The following is a 24,379-nucleotide window of genomic DNA, read 5'->3' on the forward strand; positions in this document are numbered from 1 at the left end:
GCATCCCTAAGGGTTCAGTGAATACTGTGGACTGACTGGTCCCCAACGGGTGCCAACGCTGCAACCTAACAGTCCATTGGTGTAGTAATAGCTTCCCGAGGCCGACCGCGAGGGGCCATCTCCTGGGCTCCTGCGCCCCCTGCCGTCCAGGAGGGGATGTGCATGCAGGACGAGTGAGTCGCAAGGTGGCCCCTACCCTGGAAGGCTGACAGTGGCAATCTAGCCTCACAGTGGCCCCAGACAGTGGGAGGGTTCTGATGAGGTCGGTGGGCGCAGCCAGAGACAGCTACTCTGTTCCTCGGGGTCCAGGCACACCCCACGGCCTAGGGTGCTGCAGAATGGACTGCGCCCCACCCTGCCCAGCCCCCGGGGGAACTCAGAGCTTCTCGTCCAGCTCCAGGGCCTGGTTCTCCCAGGCGCCCCCGCGGACCAGGGCTGGGCTGCCGTCGGTCTTCAGGTAATTCTGGATGACAGAGGCGCAGTCCAGCCGCTCCATAAGTGTCATGAGATAGTGCAGCTCCTGCAGGCTGCCGTTCTGCTCCTCAAACAGCTCCAGGATGGCCGCTGCGGGGCTGCGCTGGCAGGACAGGAACCTGGCCACAGGTGGGGGGGGGGAGGGGGGGGCACTGCGATGAGATCCACACCCAGCCCTAGCTCTGGTCCTCTTGCCTGCCTTCCAGGAGACTCAAGGCGGTGGGAGGGGGGCCCAGGACTTTGAAATCTGAGATTGCCCTGGCTCAAAAGTCACTCCTCTCTAAGCCTCAGTTTCCTCTTCTGGTATGGAGGTCTTGGATGAGAGGACCTCTTAGGTGGCTACTGTCCTCTCTTGGCCACCCTGGTTCCCCAAAGACTCTCAGCCCCGATTTCTTCATATCTTCCCTTGAGAGAGTGGGATGCCTCACTCCCCTCCTCCCACTTCCAAACACACTCTCCCCTCGCCCAGCATCCTGCCCACCACTGGGGAAACAGTTGTTCCTGCTCAGAAACCTTACAGACTCTCTGTTGCATACTAACCAAGCCCACATCCCTGACTTTCTGGCTCAACCACCACTTGACCTCGCCCGTTTTTTCTGACCTTTCCTTCCTGCCCCCATCCTGAACCTTCCTTCTTCAGGCTATCCACTTACCACTTTGCAGGCAGCCCCCCAAGCAGAATGGTCGATTCCACCCCCCCCCCCCAAGCCCTTTCTAATTCCCACTTCCCAGGGCAAAGGACCATTGTGCAGCCCTCAGTTCAGACTTCTAATCATAATTTCCACAGTCATTATTATTCTTACTTTAGCTATTTTGTGCCTCTGTTTTCAACTTGCTCTGCAATATAGTATACATACGTAAGGCACAAGGAACACTTGCCTTTATTTTGTTAAGCTCTTTGTATCTCTTACTAGAGTGTGAGCTGCTGGGGGCTGGGACCATTCATCTTGTGTCCCAAAGCTTAGCATCGTTTTCCAGGACATAGCAGATACTTGATAAATGTTTAATAAATAGGTGATTTTAAAATCCACCCTGTCCTCCGCTGGGCCCAGCTCTAGTCCCATCGCCTAGGCGAAGTCTTCGCTGAGCATTGCACTCATAGTCTGGGCTCTGGGGCTTAGCTCAGAAGTGTTCTCCCACTTATTTCTCGTGACAGAGACAAGGGTGGGATTGCCCCCATTACTGCCAACATTTATGACCACATGTCAGGCACTCAGCTGCATGCTTTACACACATTGTCCTGCAGTCTGCCATTCTACCCCTCAGGGCACAGCAGGTCAAGCACTCAATATGTAACTTACATGTTAATTGATTTCTTTTAAGTATTCATTGAGGACCTACTAAGAGCCAGGCATCATCCTAGGTACTGACAATACAGTGATAAATAGAAGGAGCTGCCCTCCTATGGGCAATAGGGTGGGAGTAGCCATTCGCTCTCTTTAAAGTTGCTCCCTTATCTGTGGTCTGAAAACCCCCCTCCCCTCCTGTCCGCAGACCTCGCCCCTCTTACCGGATCTTCATGCCGCAGAGCCCCAGGTGGGAGGCCAGTCTCCGCCAGTCATTGCCTGTGATGCTGTTCGGCTCCAGCAACATCTGCAGCTGCTCAAAGAGCTCGGGGGGCAGCCTGAGGGCCAGGGGGCGGGGGGGGGGGGTGTTCTCAGAGGGGAAGATCAAAGGCACCCAGTCTGGTTCTACACCCCTCCCAAATGCTGTATTTGCCTATAGGTACTGGGGTGGGAATCCCAAAGACCCCCCAGGCAGCAGCCCAAGCAACCCCCACCTCACCTGTTGCATGGGGGAGCCTGGGAGACAGGGGGTGGTGCTGCCCAGGCCTCCTCCTCTGATGCCTGGAATCTGAGGATTTCCATGTACTTGGTCTCCAAGCCCTGTGCCAACAGAGGGGCCAGAAACACACTTAGGGATCAAGGAGCTGGGGGACCTACCTCCATTTCTCATACAGTCCTTCAGCCTGTCACTCAGAGCCACGTTACCAGGAGATGCAGCCCTCCCCACCCAGGACCCCACCCTCTGCTTCCCTAACCCCAGAACCTTCAGCCTTAAGTTTGCTGAGCTCTTTAGGGCCTGGGACATGAAGACCAAACAGAGTGCATCCTAAGGCACCAGAAGTCCTAGGCGGGGTCCTAGGACAGGGGGGTGGTCATCCAAAAATAGAGATACATGGCATACATGACCCCTTCCCTCCACTCCTCCTTTCCCTGGTTCTTCCTCCCCACTTGATACCTCGAGGGGTATCTGCCTGCTCTCCACTAAGATGCCACCCTGATTCCCCAAAGACTCTCAGCCCTGATTTCTTCATATCTTCCTTTGAGAGAGTGGGACACCTCACTCCCATCCCACCCACCGAAGACCCCCTTCCCGGTCACTCTCCACACTAGGGATAGATATCATCTCTCAGATGGAGACAATCAGCCTAGAAAGAAGCCACCTCTCTCTGATGCCCAAGTCTCCCTGGGTTGAGAGAAGGTTCCCTGGGTTCTTTTACTCTCCTACTGGATCCATCCATGAACAGACGAGGGAGTCGGGTGGAGGGTAACTTGGAGGCCAGGTGCCATCTTCACCTGCCTGATTATGTGATCAGGGCCGTGCCTACTGGGCACAGACCCCCTCCCACTTTGCCCAGCACTCCTCCCAGGCCCTCCCCTTCCTCTGCGCTCAGCTCCAACTCACATCCTGGAAGGTGTGCATGGTGACGATGATCTCATTGGTTAGTGCCGAGCAGTCCTCATTCTCACTGGCTGCAAAAAGGAGGGGACAGGGCAGGTGAGAAAGGAAAAGGCCTGGCATAGGAGAGCAGGAGGCCTGAAAGGGACTCCACAGGGAGGCTTTGGACATCTGAAGAAGCTAAGTGGGACGCGCCATCTTTCCCTCTGCAGAGGTCCATGTGGCTCCTGGCCTTGAACAGGCCTGGGGCATGGCCCAGTGCAGAGCTGCAGAGATCCTGGGTGACCAGGTGGGGAGGGGAGGGGAGGGGAGGGGAGGGGAGGGGAGGGGAGGGGAGGGGAGGGGAGGGGAGGGGAGGGGAGGGGAGGGGAAGGGAGGGGAGGGGAGGGGAGCAGAGCCCGGGCGCCTGGACTACCTGCTTTCCTCCGGAAGCAGAAGGAGCGGAAGGGGCACTTTCCATGCCAGATGTGGAGGTGGGGAACTAGCTGGCAGCTGCTGTCATCCACATTCTCCCAACCTGGGGAGGGGACAGAGAGTGGAGGGCCTCAGAGAGCAGGGCCTTCCACAGTGTTTAAGGAAAACTGCTCTGCAGCAGGCACCATGCAGGGTGCTGTGGCAAGGGACCAGGAGGGAGCAAAGTCAGGAGGGGCGTCTCAAGTGAGTGGGAGCCCCAGACCCTGGGCAGGGGACCCTTCCACCACACACAGCACACAGACCCCTCCCCCTTGTACCCTTTCCCCCAATCTGTCACCTTCTCATCTGCTACCCCCAGAAGCAACCATGGTTGTGTGCCCATACAAATGCCCTAGGTCCCAGGGGCAATTCCCAAAGCCCGTGCCACACAGGAAAGAGAGCCCAAGCAGAGCAGACTGGGACTGCTCCTCCACACCAGCTCCACCCAGGTGAAATAAAAACCCCCCCCTCCCTCCCGGGGGTGCCATGCCTCTCCTCCCCTCCTCCCCCCCTGCATCACCCTGTCCTCCCATGGAGCGATCAGGGCTGAGTGAGCCACAGAGGGAGGAAGTGGGCAGAGCCTGGGGGCTCCTGGAGGCAACAGAAGCCAGAGGGGCCCCCTTGGAGTCTGCCCGAGAGTCTCTGAAAGGACTCTGAGGCTCCCAGATGTACCCCCCCCCCGGGGGAGGCCCAGACCCCTCCCTCTAGTGAGGCTCCCTCTTTCCCTGTCCCCAGCCTCCCTCACCCTCAGAGATGTACTTGAGCTTTAGATACTGGTCCCCTCGGGCCCCAGTGAAGTCGAAGAGCTGGCAGGGCCCACGCAGGCGCCCGCCGTGGGGCTGCTCGTTGGTAATTGCCCACTGCAGGGCGCAGGGCGTGTTGTTGAGGAAGTAGACGCGCAGCTGCAGGTGGGTCTGCCCTGGCGCCAGTGGGGAGCAGAACATCGCCAGCTGCAGCCACTTGCGAGCTTCATGGCCCACTGGTGCCTCCAGCACACAGGTGTAGAGGCTGCAGAGTAGATGGAGATGGTGGCAGGGACCGGGTGTAGTGGACCCTGGGACGCCAGCGCATAGGCCACCCAGCTCCTGCTGTGCCAGAGGACTCCGTAGGAGCCTCCGAGGAGCTAAGGAGAGCAGGCCCGGGTGTGTATAGGGAGGAAGTGGGGGGTTTGGTAGGGGGACAAAACCTGAGTCACATGCAGTGACCATCACAGAGTGTAGAGAAGAGCCAGCAAATATCCTCGGCACAGGACAGTGGGAAGGCGGGCTCAGGGCCACCATGCTTTGGAAGGGCCCGCTGATGGCCGGGCTGGCTCTGGTTAATGGGTGGCAAGGAGAATGAGAGGAAGAGAGCCTAGAAAGACAGAGCTAAGGACGGACAAGAGATGGGATAGTGTCTTAGAGCACTAGAGGGGACAAACTGCCCTAGGCAATTGGGGCACAGTCCTGAGCAGGGGCATAGGACATAGATAGACAATCTTAGAGAGTCAGAGGTGGCCATGGGATGAGGCCCCTCCAGAAAGTGGGCTGGGGTTAAGTCAGGCCCTTCTAGACAGGCAAAGAGACCATGGCGGATGTATAGTCCTGGACAGGGTTGGAGTGGCACAAGCTGTCTAGACATTAGGACAGAGGGACTGAGAAGGGACATGGGGGAATAAGGGATTTGCAGGCCATCTGGGACAGATAAAGGGGCAGATCCACACAGAGAGAGGAGGACAGGGCAGACAGAAAAAGGGGGCAGAAAGGACAGGCCGATGGACTCGTGCCTACCTGAAGTGGGAGAGCTGGATGCGACACTCGTCCAGGGAGGTGTGGACCCCCGCCTGCCCAAGGGGCTTCCAGGCTTTGTCATCGAGCAGGTTCGTGTTGCTGCTGTAGGTGCGGGCATGGCTGGGCTGCTGGGCGCAGTGCTTGAAGGTGAGGGTGCAGGGCTTCAAGAAGGAGGCCCCATGGGGTCCACATGCCACCACGGGGCTCACCAATGCCTGGTCTCGGGACAGTGATGGGGCATCCGACAGGTCCCACACCAGGATCAGTGACACCCGCTCCTGGCGGCCCACAGCCACAGCACCTGGGGAAACGAGACGGAGAGCTGGGACGGGATGGGCCGGACAAGCAGGAGCACCCCTGCCACGGGAGGCCAGGGCAGTGGGAGGGGAGGGGAGGGGAGGGGAGGGGAGGGGAGGGGAGGGGAGGGGAGGGGAGGGGAGGGGAGGGGAGGGGAGGGGAGGGGAGGGGAGGGGAGGGGAGGGGAGGGGAGGGGAGGGGAGGGGATGGGGGAGACGGTGCCCACTCGGGAAGGCAGGACGGAGAGAGAGCAAGACGACCGTGAGCTGACGTGCGGTGTAATCCTGGGCGAGCCCCCCACCTCCTTTACAGGGCTGCCGCTAGCCCATGCAGGGAACTGTGTGAATTTGCGAAAAGAGTGCTCCCTCCACCTTACGTTCCTTTATCAGAGGATTGTCATGACATACTGTTCATTAGGACAAGGCACTTCACTTCCACCTACCGGGAAGTTGTCTTTGGAGTCAATAAAGTCATACTAAAAATGTAAGCAATTTTCAAAATTAGGAAGGTGTCTGTGAACGATGCTCCCTTCGATGTGGTGCCCGAACATCACACAGTCTGAACAACTACTCGCAGAGAGGCGAGCTGGGCGCTGTTACCTGGCGGGATGAGCAGAGAGATGCCCGTGTCCCTGAGTATCAGGCAGCCACCGCGGTGATCCACCTCCCGAGCCGAAAACACCAGCAGCTTGTGCATCAGCTGACGGGTGACAGTCTGGCCCTGGGTGGGCGTGTGCAGCTCCTGGTAGAAGGCGACCATCTCTGACATGATGACCGACGGGCACTGGTTTGAGGCCTCATATTCTGGTAGGGGAGTGGGATCAGGCACTGGCTGCTCCTGATTATCCAGCTTCCAGCAGGTCCGCAGCAGCCAGCGAGGACGGTGCCATCGAAGGCACTGGACCAGAAGGAGGACACTTGCCACGGGAACCCCCACCAGCAGCAGGAACTGGGCAGGTTGGAAGGAATTCTCATGGGAGCACATCTGCCTGGTCACTCGGTGCTGCCAGTTCCCCTGCAGCCCTGTAACAACCAAGGGCAGGGGTGATAAAGGGGCCAGTGCCAGGCTAAGCCTTTTCAGTGTTGTAGAGGCCAAGACTTGGCTTCCAAACGGCTGCAGTGAGAGAGCAAACTGTCTTTATTCCAGTGCACCTCGAACACCCCAGTCAGATCAGTGCCTTTAACAGAGCTTCGCCTCTCTCTCTCTTACCCAGGCCTACAGTAGCTCCTCCTGACCTAAACATCAAATTAAACTCCCCTGAGGCAGAAAGGGCTGGGGTTTAGAGCGTGTGAGTTCAAGTGCCACCTTGGTCACTGGCTGAGCGAGTTTGTCTTATTGCTTAATGTGCCTCAGTTTCTTCACCTGTCAAAATACCTACCTTAATCTACACGTGCTGATACAGAAAAAATCTTTAACAGAAAAGCAACTCACAGGAGCTAGACATCCCCTGATCTCTTTCATGTAAATATCAAAACTATATACAAGTATGGATACATATTTATGGGTGTGTCTACAGGGGTGGGCAAAAGTAGGTTTACATAAGACAAATAAATAATGCAATAATAAATAAATAATACAGCAATGAACTCTTTTGTGTACTCACAGCTATAAACCTCCTTTTGCCAACCCTGGATATAAATTATAAAGAAAGGTCTGGAGCAGCACAGTACAATAAAAATATTATGTGTAACTTTCTAGCGGCCACAGTAAAAAAAAAAAAAAAAGTAAAAAGAAATGGGAGAAATTAATTTTAATAATATATTTTACCCAATATATTCAAAATAGTATTGTGTTGATAGGTAATCAATATAAAGTTATTAATGAAAGAGTTTGCATTCTTTTTCTCTGTGTGTCTCTTTCACACCGACAACACAGCAGGATGGGGACTGGCTCTGGTTCCAGTGCTCAGTAGCCACCTGTGCTAGTGATTCCTGCCTTGGGCCTGCAGGCCTGGGAGGGTGCGCCCCCACCCTATTCCCATTGGCCGGTGCTGAGAGATGGGAAACTGAGAGGCCGTGTGAACCAGGGCTTCCCATTTCTTCAAACTCTCCTTCCTCTGTATCCTTTGAATTTTTCACACCAGGCATGTATTTTATATTAACTTTGCCGTTCTTTCTAAAAGCTCTTACAAGTGGGAGGGAAATGACCTCCCAGAGTGATTGCGAGGATGGCGTGAGGTCGTGTGAAAAGCACTTGTAGGTGACAGAGCACTATACAAACACGCTGATTTATTTATGCCCCTCCTCCCGCCAGGAGTAACAAAAGTTTAAAGCAAAAGTAAAAAGAGAAAGTAAAACAAAGGCGAGGCCTCCAGTGAGGCTGGAATGAGGCAGGGCTACCACCTGCTCACCTGGCTACCCGGCTACCTGCTGCCCACAGGCAGCGGGGGCCTCGGACGGGCCCAGGACCTTCCAGCAGCCTCCTGCACAGATGTCAGCTGTCCCAGGCCCTCCGAGCTACTGCCCCTCTGCCCTGCTTTCCCTCTTCCTCCCTTGATTTCCAACGCTCCATTCGGCCAGACCGAGCTCCCCACACCTCGTTCCTTCTCGCCCCTGGCTTTTGCTGGTGCCGTTCCCTCACACTCCCCCCCCCCCGTGCTCCCCACCTGCCTCTTCTCCCCATCTGGACCCCTCCCCTCCAGCTCAAGCTCACCAGCCCCAGATAGCCTTGTGCCTCCAAAATCTCCCTCCGATGCCATCCCATCAAACTCAGTAACTTTTGATTAAATGTTGCCACATGCGGTTTTCCCCAGTCACGTGAATATTTTCTGAGGACCAGCTTTGTACCGGGCACTGTGGGAAGCTCAGTCTCGCCAAAGATGGCATCTTACTTGGCTCTCAAGGAGCTTCTGGGGGAGTGGGACCCATTCACTCCGGGGGCCGATTCCCTGGGGTCTGGCCTAAGTTCCTCCCCACCCCCTTCGCTCAAACCACTCATGGGGAGCTGAGGCCTCACCCCAGGCCCCTGCTCCTTCAGTGCCCATCTGCTTCCTTCCTTCCTTGGGACCCCAAGAGCCTAAGTCTCCTTCCCAGCTCCGCCCAGACAGGGGCAGAAGCTCCTCTGAATCCCGAGGATTGAAGACTGGGGTGGCACCTGTCTCCCAGTCCTTGTCGCAAATATAGACAAGAAGGGAAGGCGGGCATTGTTCCCTCTCTCAGGACCCAGCTGTGCAGACAGCGCTGCAGGCCTCCTGCAGGGCACCCAAGTGGAGCAGTTGAGCTGGCAGTGCCCCAGATCTGGTGGGAATGGGGCCAGAACAGCAAGCTTCCCATTACATCCCACCCAGGCCTTTGGATTCTTCCACATTAAAGGTCGTTAGACCTCTAACTACAATAAGAAGAGCTAATATGTATGAGGCTCTGCTCTGCACCACGGCGCTCTATGTGCCCCTCGTGGTCCTCACTGCAGCCTCATGAGCTAGGTGTTATTTTTATTTCCATTTCACAGGTAAGAAACCCAACTTTTCTCCCCACAGTGGGGACGGGTGGGGATTATTAAACCACAACTGAAGGCAGAAGGGGGGATGAGCAGGGATGGCGAGGACTTCCAGAAATACTCCCTTTCCCTTCCCGCTCCTTGTTGTTCCCCAGGTCTCTTCTCTTCCACTTCTAGCAGAGGTGAAGTTGGAAGGGAAAGAAACAAAAATAAACTACAAATAAATAGAAGGAACTGAAGGCACGTCCTGGGTTCCACAGTGAAGGACACCCCCAACCCTGCCAGCCGAGGTACCAGTGGCAGGGGATGGGGCAGCCAATGTGGAGGAAAGGAGTGCCTCTGCTCTGATTTTACAGCAACTGCCTTCCAGAGGCATCCAAAGACCAAGTTCAAAACCTCTCCACCCCGTAATGTGGCACAGCAGGGTCCCCTTGCCCAGCCTCCCAACCTGGAGCAGTTGATGTGTACTGCTCCCCAAAGTCCCCTGGGCTTCTCACCTGGACCCCGTTCACTGCCTGGCCAGGAGCAGGTGAACTCCGCCCCAGCTCAGCCCATTCTCCCGGCCCACAGCTCTCTCCAGGCTGCCTCGGCCCCACTCCACCCTCCCTGTTGCCCCAGGAGGGTCCTGAATGGACAGCATGGCAACCAGCTCGATGTCCACTGGAGCTTCCCAGCACCACGCCGCACGTCTTATTACCCTCACCTCCAGTGTGTCTTGCCCCAGACCCCAGGTCCCCAAGATGAAAGTCCTTTGGAATGCTTCTGCCGTTGACTGTCCCTAAGGAGCCACCTCCTCTAGCACAAAGGTCCAGGCTCCTGCTGCAAAGCTCTGCTCATCTCCTTTGAGGAAACTCTCAACCCGTACCCCACGTCACTGGTTCTCACCATGCCCGCTCAACCCTGATCGATCTCCAGGTATTGAAGGACATAAAAAGTACCCAGATGATGAGTCCAAACCTCAGTCATGGGCAGCACTCATCAGCACAGCATTCACGTCCGCAGTGCATAGAATCACCCCCCTGGTCCTCACGCCCACTGGGCAGTGGCCATCTCCCACCCCCTTCTTCCTCTCCTCCTCCAGCAGAGGGTCTCCACTCTCTGGCTGGCTTGGCTGAGCCGGCCTGACTCCTCCCAAGAGCCCTAGGAGGCCCCATCACAACGCCCACCCCAACCCCAGCTGCCCCAGGAGCGTGCTCACCTCACCATGCAGGCGCTCCCAGAAGCTGCCAGAGTATCTGGGGATAGTAGTTTCTTCCCTGAGAAAAAGAGAGGTCGGCCAGACCCTGCTGCCGAGCCAGCAGACAAGTGTGGAGGGCGGGGAATCGGGCAGGAGTGGCACAGTGCTTCCCGGCAGAGTCCTGCCTCCCAGCCGCCCTCCCCCGGAGTGGGGGAGCCTGCCCCTGTCTGTTGGCAAAGTTCAGCCAAGGTCAGGGAGTAGCCGAAGATCCCAGAACTTGTCAGCATAGGTCTGGAAGGGAGGGGACAACCTGGTTACAGGTACAGCCCCTGGGTACAGGAGAACGCCCTCCCTACAGTGCCCTCTGCTGGTGAGCGGCCCTCCTGAGCCAGAGGCTGTTGAAATGGCAGAGGGTGAGAGGAGGGAACATCAACCAGAGCCCCTCAAACTATAATGTGCACCTGAACCACCTAGGGATCTTGTTAAAATTCCGGTTCTGGTCCCGTAGGTTGGGGGTGGGGCCCGAGATTCTGCATCTCTAAGGAGCTCCCAGGTGCTGCCAGCCGGATGAGGAGAGGCACAGAGATGACAGGGAGGCAATTTGCTGGTGGCATTGAGGTGTACCCTTATCTGCTCCCTACCCAGTGCTCTTCCTACTGCCCACAGTCCAAGCTGGCAGGGACATGGGGGGAGGGGGGGAAAGAGCTGAACTTCAGTCTGTTTGCCAGCCTGAGTCCTTAGAAACTCCATCTAGTAAAGATGGTACCACTGGATGAAAGGTCCCTGTGAACAAGGATGGTTTTTAGCTGTTTGCTGCTGTATCTTCAGCTCCTGGTACAGCCTGACCCATAGTAGGTGCTCCACAAACACTTGTTGACTGAATGAGTGGACCAACTAAGAAAAAAGATGCATTTTGGGTGCAGACTGCCAACACTGAACCCAGGTGACCCACCTGCCAGCCAAGTCATCTTAGGTGAGTATTGCAACCTCTCTGAGTCTCACTTCCCTGTCTGTCAAATGCAAATGTCTTCCTTGTGAGGGATAATTATTGGCATTATTGAGCTAATAAATATAAAGTGCTCAACACAAAACAGGTGCTCAGTAAGTGGTAACTGTTATCTCCACGGTCTGGCCTCCTGCGGTTGAGGAACCATGGTGAAACCCCCAGGCCCCCAGGCATTATCTCCCCTAAAAAATAAGTAACTGCAGCTGCTTTCATCTCCATTAATGATTCTCTAGCCTCTTGTCGCTGACTGTACCCCGCCCCTCTGCTGCCTTCCCGGGGGTGGAGGCAAGAGGGATGAACAGCTCCCAGGGTCCCCAAAGGGAGAGGTGGGCAAAGGAACAGTGGAGAGCAGCCAACCTGGGAGGGGACCTCATGCCTAAAGCACAAGCAAAGGACAGTGCCCAGAATTTTGATGGAGTTGGAGAGGGGAGATCTCAGTCTTTCCTGGGAAAAGCTCTGTCTGAGTTACACGGAAGGCTGTCTTATCCTCTGAGCCATAAAGTTCTAGGGGTTTGTGAAAGATCTGTCAATCTTGAGGCCTAACCCAGGAAAGGCCCTGTCGACTAGCAGGCTACAACCAGGGCTATGTCCATGTATCATGAACTCATTTCCCAAGCTGGTGCTTGGGGTCAATCCCAGTTACAGGAATGTTCTAGAGAAATCTGAGGGTCCCTCCCAGCCCTGTGGACACATCACAGGTTGCAGAGACCTAAGCAATGAGTAGCCTTGCAGCCTGGGGCTGAGCTGTCTCAGGAGATCGGGGTCTCACAGAGCCAAAGCTTCAACCATCCATCAAGAGGCCCCACCAGAGGCCACAACTAGCAGACCAGGGGACCCCAGTCTGAGAGAGTCCTTCAAGGCCATGCAGGCAACAACCCGGGCTGCTCAGCCAATATCACCACCCCTGTCATTGGAGAAAGGTGGGCCAGCTGGGAGCCCCACCCACCCTTTCCCCTCCCCACCCTCCTCTGCCTTTCCCGCGGCATATATCATCGGGTACCCAGGCTGGGAGGTGAGCTGCCTGAGGTAGGGGAACATGGGCCTGGAAACAAGGGGGAAACAGGACAAGAGGATGGTGGTGGGAGGCCGGGGGGACCTCCAACACTGGGCAGAACAATAGAAAACACCAAATAGAAAGACAGGGAGGCAGAAGATGAACGGACAGTGAGAAGCAGAAACAGGTGAACAGAAGGATGCACAGGCAGGCAGGCTGCTCAGCCCTGTCCCTGGAACCTCCAGGACGCGGTCAGGGGCTGGGACAGGAGAGCACGGACGGAGCAGGCAGTCAGTCACCTCAGCACGCTGACAATAACCACTGTGCTTTTTCCTTCCAATCCTGTGGCTCATGGGGGGAGGCTGGCATCTTATGTGCAAATGAGAAGAACTATATGGGTGGGGGCCATGGGCAGAGGAGAGTCTGTTCATTGTCCCGCGTGGAATGACACGCTCAGCAAACTGCAAAGGAGCACGCAGCTTCTTAATGAAAGATCAGGGGTTTGCCTCCTTGAAAAGTCAGGCCACAGAAATCTGGGGGTGGGGGGTTGTGACACCGAACCTCTGGAAGTGGACCGATGTAGGAAGAGCCTCCCCAGCCCCCAAGGGGTAGATGCAACCTAAGGCTTCAGAGGAAAGAGTCCACAGTGCCACTCAGCTGAGTTGAATTCTGGCAGGAGCTCAGGCTGGGTGGGCCCCTGTCGGGTGCCAGTCTGCCGTAGGAAGATAAGCCCTGGGCCGATGGCTGGCCCACTGTTGACTAGAGAAGACCCGCAGGGATCTCAGGCTCCCGCCTTTCAAGCACGTTCCTTTCAGATAGGTTATGTCAGCTTGGTTCAGTTCAGTCTAAGACACTGTCCTCATCGAGGGCCTGGCCAAGTGCCACCTGCTGTGGGAGGTACAAAAGATGGTCATAGGTGGACCTGAGTTCCAGGATTCAGACACACGTTACAGGAGAGGAACCGTTAACTCATAAGCAGTTATTAATACCAGGCAGTATCGGCCGAGTGCCAAATGAGAGGGGTGGGAAAAACACATCCATGGAAACCGGGAAAGGGGCAAGGGAGGGGGGCTCAGGGGAGAGGGAAGGGGGGGGGCTCCAGGCAGGGGAGGCAGCCTCTGTGTCTAGGCCTCCTGTGGGGGCAGGCGGAGGGAGAGGACACAGGCCAGTGAATGGTCAGGCAAGAGGAGGGAACAGGGAGGGACTCGAGGAAAGGACAAGGGGAAGGCTCACCATCAGCATGTTCTTGCCCCCAGATTTTTCCGCCTCGAGGAGAATGCGGCCTCAAGGGGCCATCTTTGTGGCCCTGCCCCACCTGGGGCCCATCCTGATCTGGCTCTTCGCCCCTCATAGGCTGTCTGGTTGGTGTAATGGCTCAAAGAAGCTGACCTGGTGCCCACCCCACAGAGTCCTGCTGCTCGTGTGGACAGTCATCTACTCTATCATAGGGTGAGCTCCAGTTCTCATCCTTGGCCTTGGTACCCACTGGGGTGGGAACAAGCCTCCTATACCTGAACTACTGCTGCATGCTGACCTCCAGGGGGATGGCTCCCCACCTTGCCTCTGTGGTGGGTCCCTCTACGCCTGCCCAGGACTCCAGCCAGCCCTCTCCAAGCCTCCCCACGTCCCCCCCCACCTCACCACGCCCACTGTCCCCACCGACTCCTCCCAGCCCTCCAATGATGCCTAGACACACTTGCCCTCATTTCAGCCCACAGGGTTCTCTCTTTGTCACCAGGAGTCCTTATGCCAGAGGCTTCCTCCATTTGCCATGGAACACCCTCCCTCTGAGCGTTTCTGCCTCCATCTCTTCACAGCTATGCCTCCTACCTGGTGTGGAAGGACCTGGGCCGGGGCTTTGGGCGGCCCCTGGCCCTGCCTCTCGGCCTCTACGCTGTGCAGCTCGCCATCAGCTGGACCGTCCTGACTCTCTTTTTCGTAGCCCATACCCCTGGTCTGGTAAGGCGCACGGTGCTCAGCAGTGGGAGTAATGCAGGAGCCGGGGAGACCACCGGGCCCCAGAAGCAGGTGGCACAGCAGATCAGTCAGGGCCCGGCAGGGCAGGTGGGCAGACTGAGCTCCAGGAGAGTGCACAGAGCCCCAGGAGCGTGGCTCGGGGTCCAGGGTGCAGCAGAAAGGTCACGGCCAGGGTCTCAGGGCAGCCTGCCTGACCACCCTGCCCCTGCCCAGGCCCTGCTGCACCTGCTGCTGCTCTACGGGCTGGTGGTGAGCATGGCGCTCATCTGGCATCCCATCAACAAGCTGGCCGCCCTGCTTCTGCTCCCCTTCCTGGCCTGGCTCACTGTTTTCACGTCCATCGCCTACCACCTGTGGAGAGACAGCCTTTGTCCAGAGCACCAGCCCCAGCCCTCCGGGGAGAAGAGTGACTGAGGCACTGGAAAGGAAGAGGCAGGCCAGGGAGGGGTGGGAGAGACTGAAGGCAGGCTGGGGGGCTCTGGGAGGGAGAGGTGGCCAGGCATTGATGGGTCCCTGAAGGTGACTCACTCCAATGTGGCCGCTTTCCTGGATCTGCTGGTGTCAGTTTTCATTAGAATTCAGAGAAATGGGAAAGAGGAAGGAAACTTACTTTATACTTAATATAAGTTAATAAATCCTGTATTAATAAATGTTAATTTAGTAATATCAATTAATAAAATCCTGAGACTAACTTTGAGGATGTGACATGAAGGGCATGTTTGAGTGAATGGTCTGGGGCCGCAGAGTGGGAACAGAAGCATGTGCACGAGTGTAAGTGTGTGCTTCTATATAAGTGTGCACGTGTGAAGGAATGTGTGGACACGTGTGAGGAGGGTGACGTGCCACCTCCACTCCACTTGCAAACCCTCCCAAATCTGACCCAGAAGTGTAGACTTAGGTTTCTAATTACCTGAAAAACAAAATCTTTTTGAAAAGTGACATAAAAATAAAACAGAAAAGTAGATAGAGTCAGAAATAATAATAATTTTACATGTCAGGCTTTTATATTCTATCTTATATATTCTATTAATTATATATACTATATATATATACCATATTACATATTTTATTTAATAACTTATTTTAATTAGTATATTATATTAATTATATTAATGACTATATTTAACATATAACACAGTTATAAGATATGTTACATTATACATTATATATGCCATACTAAGGCCTGATGTGATTAATATAAGTAATATTTTAGATCATTTTTTGTTTTCTTATACTCATACTATTAGTTTTTTACACCAATTAATAACTATTATAATAAGAAATAAATGTTTTAAAAAAACATGAAAGGCTTAGTGCTGAGGAGTGAATTCAATGGGAGCGTCTTGTCCAGCCCTCTCTCTTTCTAAACCTTCTCATTGGCATTTTTATTTTTGTCTTTCCTGCCTTTTGTTTTTATCTTCTCTTGTTTCAAAGCCCTAATGGTAGCAAGACGTGACTGCCCTGTGGCTACCTGCCCAAATCCTAACCAAGGCCAGCTGGAGGGCCCAGGCACCTGCCCCGGGAGCTATTAAAAACGCTGCCCAGACTCTCCAGGGATGGGCCTGGGCATCCGTGTTGTTAAAACTTCCCGGAGGATGCAAGCCCCCGAGAACCACTGCTGAGTGTGTAGCAGAGCCATTTGGGAGCTTATTAAAAATGCACATTCTTGCCCGGCCGGGCGTGGCTCAGCGGTAGAGCGTCAACCTAGGATCCAGGCGAGCAGGGTTCGATTCCCAGTCAGGGCACATGCCCGGGTTGCCACTCGATCCCCAGTTGGGGGCATGCAGGAGGCAGCCGGTCAGTGACTCTCTCATCATTGATGTTTCTCTCTCTCTCCCTCTCCTTTCCTCTCTCTGAAATCAATAAAGATATATTTTTTTTAAAAAAATGCACATTCCTCAGACCCCACCCAAGATCTAGGAATCAGAACTTTTGGGCTGCGCTCCAGGCATCTTCACATTTTCCGAGCTCCCAGCACTTTGGTCAGCCACTTACTGAAATTTGAGAGCTCCAGGTACCGAGGGTCTCTTGGGGCCCTTTTTGCTTTGACAGCCTGGGTTCTGGGGCTGGAGCCAACTATGTCTTCTCAGGTGGGGGCCAAGGACTTCAGAGAAGGAGAAACCAGAAGGACATCAACATCTGGGAGTCTGGCTCTTTCTGGAGCTCACCAAGGAAGAGCAGGCGAGAAAGAACCTGCACCCTCCCCACCTCCACACTTCACGCATGCTCTGCCCAGTGGGCAGGTGGTCACCTGCACTCCTAGAGGACATGTGCCATGCCCCCCCCACCTCTGTATCTCCAACCTCAGTGCAGCACAGGGCACAGAGCAGATGTTCATACATTTCTGTTGAGTGATTGATTGGTTGGTCAATTAAATGAAGACAGTGACCCACTGTCCCAAAATGCTGACCTACACCCCACCAACACCTGCACCCACTCTGGACCACATAGCCTCTCTTTAGGGAAGGGAAGGGCACTAATAGGTTTTGAAACTTCTCAGGTGGTTCTAAAGTGCAGCCAGATTGAGAACAGCGGCCGCAGGGCGTTGCCTCTCAAAGGGTGGCCCAGGGACCTCCTGGGGTACTGGCCGAAGGCCTGGACTCCAGACCCACGGAATCAGATCATCTGGGGGATGAGGGCCATAGGGTGCAGTGGTTTGTAATTCTGGCCCTGGAGATCCAGACCTGGGCTTGAATACTGACTCTGTCATTTATTAACTGGTGACCTGGTCCAACTTCACTGTCTCGCTTTATTCTCTTTGTCTATAAAATGGGGACCTCCTAGAATTGTTGGAAAAACAAATGAGTGAATAAAAAGATGTCTGGCACAGAGGCAGTGCTTAACAAATGTTAGCTGTTCCAAGAGAGGAACCAGGAGGCCACCCATTTAGAAAGCAAGCAGGGTTCTGATTCATGCAGCAGTCGGAGACCCACCCTGCTTCAAATCGTCCCGAACTTCCCAAGAGCCAGGAGTGCTAGGGCCTGCCCCTCAGGTCGTGGACCGGCCTGACCAGTGCCAGACACACAAGTCCCTGGCCCGTTATCCTGCATGTTCACATGGACTGTGTCTTCACCCCAATCACATTTTTTTAATATGCTTTTATTGATTTGAGAGAGAGAGGAAGTGAGTGGGATAGAGAGAGAGAACCATTGATGAGAAACATCAATCGGCTGCCTCCTGCACGCCCCCTACTGGGGATCGAGCCTGCAACCCAGGCCTGTGCCCTGACTGGGAATCGAACCAGTGGCCTCTTGGTTCATGGGTCGACGCTCAACCACTGAGCCACACTAGTCAATTACATTTTTAAAGCTGTTTCAGTTGAATTTATAGCTCCATTTATACATGTAACTTTTAAATTTAGGAGTGTGATCCATAAATCTTGATTGAGGATGGTTTGGGAGCCACACTGCATGGGCTCTTATCCTGGCTCCGCTATTGCTGTGTGACCTCAGACAAGCAACACCCTAGAAGTATCTGTCATTATTATTATCATCACCATCTCATATAAGCATCATCGATATGTGCTTCCCATTTTATTCATGTTACCAGCTAAGTCTAGAAGTTAAACTGACCCTCCAGGAAGATGCACCATGCCTGTGGCATCACTTTGATCTCTCCAGAGTGAGCTCAAGCCACAAACCCAGGGGCAGAAGGCCTTTAGTTTTGGAAACTTGACCCTAGAAGGAAGCTTGACTTGCACCGTGTCCCAAGCCCTGGAACAGAGTGACTACCTGCCATGGCATGAGCCAAACTAAAGGGCTTCCTGGCTTTGCACAGAAACAGCTGGAAACGGCAGGACCCCAACCCCAAACTTTCCTCCTCTGACCCCTAAGTCGTCCTTAAAATCCTCCTCTGCACCAGCTCCTTGGTTCCTGGGTGGCAGCCTCAATCCCCCAGTCTCCCAGCCTGCCTGGGCCTCTTCCCCTACCCCACCCCCCAGTCCTGAACCTGACCCAGGGCACACACTGCCCTCAGCCCTCCTCTCCTGTTACCTAGAGTTGTGCCTAAATAGTCAGAGCTGCCTCCTGTCCTTGCCAGATGTGTCCCAGGATTCCACCGCTCAAATCGTGTGTGCTTCTGTCCTTGGGCCGTGTTTTTCCATTTGCCTCTGAGTGGGAACGTGGTGTCTGAAGATGACTCACTGGGTGGGTGGGGGAGAGACAGCTCTTCTCCACTTGCCGCTGTCCCACCCCATGTCTGGAGAGGTGGGGAGCGGCACCACGTAAAATAGCACCCCAGGGTGGTATGGCTCCTACTGTCTTCTAGTGCCTTTCCTCCCCTGAATCCTTCACTCTTCCTCCCCTGCCAATGTCTGCAGAAAGGAGAGGCTCAGAGGCCGGTGAGGGGGGCAGACTGGTAGGGTTATGTGCTGGGGGGGCTGTTAAGGGGGCAGAGTGCAGGAAGCGTTTTCTCTGGGCATCCCTGGCCCCTCCTGCCTGCAGGCAGGTAGAGGAGATGCTATGGTGGAAGGTAAGGCCCCCCACCCCCTCCCGCCTTGCGTAGTCAGGTCTGGGCCAGGGCTCCAAAGTCTGTCTTCCTTTGTGTTGGCCACCAGCCGTTCTACCTCCTAGGGTCCCCTGCACCCCAAGCCCAGTTTCACTTTCCCAGAGTGGCCCTTTCTCGCAGTTCCAGGAACCAGCACAGGAGCCCTGTGTTTAAGGGTTCATTGCTGATCTTCCACAGTGGCTCACAAGCTACCCATCCAAACAAAGCCCAGCTTCGGACGGGACGCCCTCGACTCTGGGCTCCCTCTTTCATCTTCAGGTAGAGTCCCCAAGGCTCCTTCCCCCTTCCTGCTCTCAAGGACCCTTCACACACCTGGGCCCCTCTTCTAGCACGCAACCCGGAGGAGACCTCTCTGTCACACCAGGAACTTTGGTGGCTTCCTTCAGGCTCACTTGTCCCTCTAGTGTATATATCTCCGAGGTTCCCCAGGACCCCCAGACATTACCTGTTCAGGGGAGCACCAGAAAAACGCCCCTCCCCTCCACCTGCACCTACTCCAACACATTTCTCAGGGTGGAAATTCTCCTCTCCGGAGCTGATTGTTAAGTTTCTCGCTTTCTCCCAGCAGGTTCTCTGACCTGCAAACATCTCTCCAAAGAGGAACAGCATTGGTCACATAATGTGTATGATCCTTATCAGACTGCTTTCCTCAAAGACACCGCAAGGGAGCCAGGCAGAGCTGGGAGTGGCCACTGGAGTGGAGGACCGAGGTGGCCAGGACCGAAGTCCTGGGTGTCACCCCTTGGCTCAGAGCAATGTGTCCTGCATAGTAAACCAAGTGTTTGTCCTGCACAGGACAATGAAAATCCTGGCCTCTCCTGGGATTCTAGCACTTCAACCTCAGACTCGGGGAGACCCTTGGCACCCTCTGCCTACCCAGCCAAAAGCTCTGGACACCCCCATGTTTATGTCAACAAAGCGGTTGCTAGAGGGGCAGGCTCCACCGTTGTCCAGCCGTTGTTTGTGTACCTCGTCTCAGTAGTGACCAAGGGGCTGGCAGTCTCAAGCCGGGTCTCTGGGGCAACGCGCTGTTGGGGTCCCAGCTGTTCCTGCACATACAGCGCCCGTTCCATCAACCTGCTCCCAGTGTCTTGTTTCACAGGGTGAGAATTTAAACCTTCCCCTGGTGAGGCTATTTCCACCAGCCGCCTCCTGGCCTCTCTACTCCTTTCCACACGAGGGCAGCTCGGCATCCAGCCGAGCCCCAAGGCATAGCCGGGCCTGGCCCTGTTCCCTCCTCCTCGGCCACCTCCTAGCACCTCCGAATGCTTCCTGAAATGACCATGGGACATGGCACCCAGAGAGGCAGGCTGTGGCTTCTTCTGGGCCTAGCCCAGCTCCTTGCGGCCACTGCGGCCTGGAGAGATGGGGCTGGGCCTACAGGAACAGATTGGAGCATCCCCTTTTTGGTTGCCATCCCCACTTACCAGCTGTCTGGTGTCTCTATGCCTATCCCCCCTACACACATCCCCTCCCTCATGTACCAAGTGCTTCCAGAGCCCAATCTCCCTGCGGGAACCCCTTCTCCCTGACTCCCCTTTGTGCCCCTCCTCCCCCAGAGCCTGGCCTCCGGAGTCCTGGCAGCAGTAGGGACTGAATGGTGAAGGGGCTGAGAGCTTGACAATGGAAGCACGGAGCTCTCACTAGCTCTCACTAGCTCTCACTAGCTCTCACTAGCTCTCACTAGCTACGTGACCTTGGGCAACTCACTTGACCTCTCTGGTCTCAACTTCCTCACCAAAAAACTGAGGATAATACTACTATCTACCTCCACATCCTCGTGCGGACTAAATGAGTTCATTTGTGTGAGCTGCTTAGGCCAGCGTCAGGCCCCCAGTCAGGGCTGTGCTAGTGTCATCTCTCACTGTCACTGGATTCCAGGCAGGATGACACTGTGGGAAAAGCATGGAACTCGGAGGTCGACAGACCTGGATTCACATCCCAGCATCCCCCTGACTCCTTGTATGATCTTAAAGTAGATGCCTTCCTTCCCAGATTCCTCCAGTGCAGGAGGGTCATATTGATAGAAACTTACTCAATAGTGCTAACGTGGGGGTGGGGATGCCGGCCCTAAAAAGAGGACAGTGGCAGCTGCAGGAGGCGGAGCCAGGCTCCCGGCATCTGATCCCCCAGATTAGCTGCCGCATTCTGGGGCCGGCAGGGGAAACGGTTCTGACTTGGAAAGTAGAATCAAGGACCAGCCAGGAATTCAGGCCCCCAGGAGGTACCATAAATAGCCAGAGCTGCCCAGGGCCTCCAGAGATGGGGGCGGGGGGCTGGAAAGGAGCAGTGGAAAAAGGAAGCTGTCAGTCATCAGCCCAGGGGAAGGTCTAGGGTGCTCGCTCAAGTGTCAAAGGAGAAACTATAGGGTGTGGTGGGAGTGAGGGGTCAGCCTGGGACCACCTCCCAGCATCACTCATTCAGAACGTTTTCACCGCGCTGGTTGTCTCCACACTGCAGGTCCTCGGGAGCCAGCCCCGCTTCCTCACTTCCATCCCTTGACCATCCTGGAAAAGAGCAATAGCTCAGCTGCATCGCAGGTGCAAACACTGCGGCCCAGAGGTGCCAGGTGATTTGGCCAAAACCACACAGCGAATCAAGGGCTCAGATGGGGCTATAAATATGGATTTCCCCCCCTCCCAATCCAGGGTTATGCAGGACAGCCAAAATATAAGAACCTGTCCTCAGGGAAGAAGTCTTTCCCACAGGGAACAGGGAACTGAAAGGACCCCCTCCTCCCCTTTTTCTTCCCCCTGACATGATACTCTTCCTCCCTTGATCCAACCACATCACTGTAGCTGCCATGTTGGTAATGGTATAGAGATATATCCATCAGGGCCAGCTGGGTGCAGCCTGGAAGCAGGAACATAGGCCTAGAAGACCTGGATTTACCTCCTCCTGTAATCTTCACAAATCCCTTCACCTTTCTGAGCCTCAGGTCCCTAACCCACAAAATAAGGCCCATAACACACGCCCCTGTGAGACAGGTGTGAGGAATAAATGAGATCATGCAGGAGAGTGCCCGATGGTGCCCCAAACGTTACATAGTATTTACTGCAGGGCCTGGCACACAGGAGCCCTTAACACATGTGGATCATGGAACAAGAAAGTCAGCCTTTGCATTTAAATGCTGTGTGTTTGGGTAATGATAATAATAATAATCTGTGCTTGCTGTTTATCAGCTATCGCTTCCTTTCCTTTGTGGACACAGGCACTCCTACCACTATTCCTCGCTTTATATCCCCGGAAAAAAGCCTGAAAACAGTAGTCTCTGGATAAGAATACACTTAGTAATAAACCCAATAGGTAGGGTGACCATATTATTTTTTGTCTATACTGGGTCAATTTGGGGGTGAAAGGGGCACTAGTAGTAATTATGCTTGGACAACAGGTATAAACTGTGACCATCCCAGGCAAACAAAAACACTTGGGCACCTTTGGACACCATGCTGCTCAGAACTCTCTGGAGAAGAGAGCTCCAAGTCCTCCAAACCATCCTGACTCCTACTCTCTAGTTAGACCATGAAAGTGTCCCCTGCCTTCTTACAGCCACCACCCAAACCCACTGGGAGCCATGCTCAGCCCAGCTCCCCAGTGTCCTTCATTCCTCATTTGCAACCTCTAGGTGACCCTGACCCCACCCTTCCGTTGCCCTGAGAGTGTTCTAAGAGTGTCTGCATTGCCCCAAATGTGAAAACCTGTGATGCCTACTAAGCACCTATTGTGTGAACTGCAAAAACCATCCGTCTTCCGACACTGTGCCAGCTCAGGGAGTTCTCGGGGGCCCCGTCTCTCACTAGTTTCAATAGGCTTAGAGCTGGTTCCTCTGCTTCCGTTCTTTCTCACCTTTGATCTGTTCTCAACCATCAGCCTGAGCGATGCTGTAAAAGCACAAGTCAGGTTATGTGTCTCATCTGTTCAAAGATAGTGGCTTCCCATCTCACTCAGAGAAAACAGCCCATAAGGCCCCAGGCCATTTAGCCCTTATTTATGTCTCTGGCCTCATCACACAAGTGTCCTTGCTTGTTCCCACCTCAGGGCCTTTGCACCTGCTCTTCCCCTCCTCCAACACTTTCCCCTTAGATATTCATATTATTATTCCCCTCACCTCCTTCGGGTCTTTTCTCAACTGTCTCCTTCTCAAAGTCCTTCCCTGGCCATCCTATAGGAATGTAACACCCCTCTCTCTTCACTCTGTCCCCCTTCCCCACCTTTTTCCTTAGCACTTAACTCCACCAAGTAGATCACATATGTATTACTTATCCTGTTTATTGTCCAACCCCCTCAATCTCCATGAGAGCAGCAATTTTCATTTGCTTTGTTCTTTGCTATATCCCTGGTATCTGAAGCAGCACCTGGCACATAGTAGAAGCTCAATAAATATTTGTTAAATAAATAAAGAACTGACTGAGAGGAAACAGCACTGTGGTTGAATGTTTGACATCTGGACTAAAAATCCTGACTTTTAATAGAATACATAGGAGAAAACATAGGTTCTAAACTTATGGACCTTGGTCTCAGAGAGGGTTTTATGAATTTAACCCCAAAGGCAAGGGAAATAAAAGCAAAAAATAAATGAATGGAACTATATGAAATTAAAAAGCTTCTGCACAGCAAAAGAAACCATTAACAAGCAAAAAGGCATCCAACTGAAAGGGAAAAAATATTTGCCAACAATACCTCTGATAAGGGGCTAATATCCAAATTACAGAATGAACTCATACAACTCAACAACAACAAGAAAAACACCAACCAATTCAATTAAAAAATGGGCAGAGGACCTGATCAGACACTTTTTCCAAGAATACATACAAATGGCCAACAGATATATGAAAAGATGCTCAACTCCACTAGCTATAAGGGAAAAATGCAGATCAAAACCACAATGAAATACCACCACACACCTTTTAGAATGGCTGTTATCAATAAGACAATAAATAATAAGTGTTGGAGAGGCTGTGGGAATGTAAATTGGTACAGCCACTATGGGAAACAGTATGGAGCTTCCTTAAAAAATTAAGAGTAGAGCTACCATATGACTGGCAATCCCTCTTCTGTGTATCTACCAGAAAAATTTGAAAGCATTTATTCATAAAGATATATGCACCCCCATGTTCATTACAGCATTATTCATGGTGGCCAAGCCATGGGAACAACCTCAGTGTCCTCCAATGGATGACTGGATGAAGGCTGGTGCATATGTACAACGGAACAATACTCAGCCCTAAGAAAAGATGAAATACTGCCATTTGCAACAACATGGATGGCTCTTGAGAGTATCGTGCTAAGTGAAATAAGTCAGACAGGAAAAAACAAGAACCACATGATTTCACTCATGTGTGGGATATAAAACAGAAAGCAATAAAAGAAAAAAACAAACCAGCCAAAAAAACACCTTACATACACAGACAACAATATGGTGGTTACAGGGGGGAAGGGTGGGGAGGGTGAAGAGGGCAAAGGGGGTCAATTATGTGTGATGGGAGACTAGAATTCGGGTGGTGAGCACACGATGCCATATATAGGTAGGGGCAAAAGTAGGTTTACAGTTGTGAGTCCATAAAACACAGTTTATTCTTGTGTTATTATTTATTAATTATTGTAATATT

General features: G+C 53.7%; 2 protein-coding genes across 2 annotated transcripts; one reads left to right on the forward strand and one right to left on the reverse strand.

The window, feature by feature from the left end:
* Window positions 1-376: 376 nt before the first annotated feature.
* UNC5CL (unc-5 family C-terminal like) lies at window positions 377-6,659 on the reverse strand (the record flags this gene model as incomplete). Its single annotated transcript, XM_081140820.1, has 8 exons — window positions 377-593; window positions 1,985-2,098; window positions 2,260-2,360; window positions 3,163-3,230; window positions 3,572-3,673; window positions 4,355-4,617; window positions 5,379-5,679; window positions 6,275-6,659. 8 exons carry the CDS (start codon window positions 6,657-6,659, stop codon window positions 377-379), a joined length of 1,551 nt encoding a protein of 516 aa, XP_080996946.1.
* Window positions 6,660-13,542: 6,883 nt separating this feature from the next.
* Window positions 13,543-14,733, forward strand: TSPO2 (translocator protein 2). Its single transcript, XM_081141150.1, has 3 exons — window positions 13,543-13,736; window positions 14,105-14,246; window positions 14,478-14,733. The coding sequence occupies exons 1-3, from the start codon at window positions 13,564-13,566 to the stop codon at window positions 14,676-14,678; spliced, it is 516 nt and encodes a 171-aa protein (XP_080997276.1). The 5' UTR covers window positions 13,543-13,563; the 3' UTR covers window positions 14,679-14,733.
* The last annotated feature ends 9,646 nt before the right edge of the window (window positions 14,734-24,379 follow it).

The sequence above is a fragment of the Miniopterus schreibersii genome (assembly GCF_964146895.1).
Source record: "Miniopterus schreibersii genome assembly, chromosome: 6".
Taxonomy (NCBI): Eukaryota; Metazoa; Chordata; class Mammalia; order Chiroptera; family Miniopteridae; genus Miniopterus; species Miniopterus schreibersii.

Excerpts from the sequence above, each read along its gene's own strand:
- TSPO2 (XM_081141150.1), top strand. The coding sequence starts at position 13,564 with ATGCGGCCTCAAGGGGCCATCTTTGTGGCCCTGCCCCACCTGGGGCCC. Across the intron at positions 13,737-14,104 it reads GTCATCTACTCTATCATAGG|CTATGCCTCCTACCTGGTGT; the intron begins GTGAGCTCCAGT and ends ATCTCTTCACAG. Across the intron at positions 14,247-14,477 it reads TAGCCCATACCCCTGGTCTG|GCCCTGCTGCACCTGCTGCT; the intron begins GTAAGGCGCACG and ends GCCCCTGCCCAG.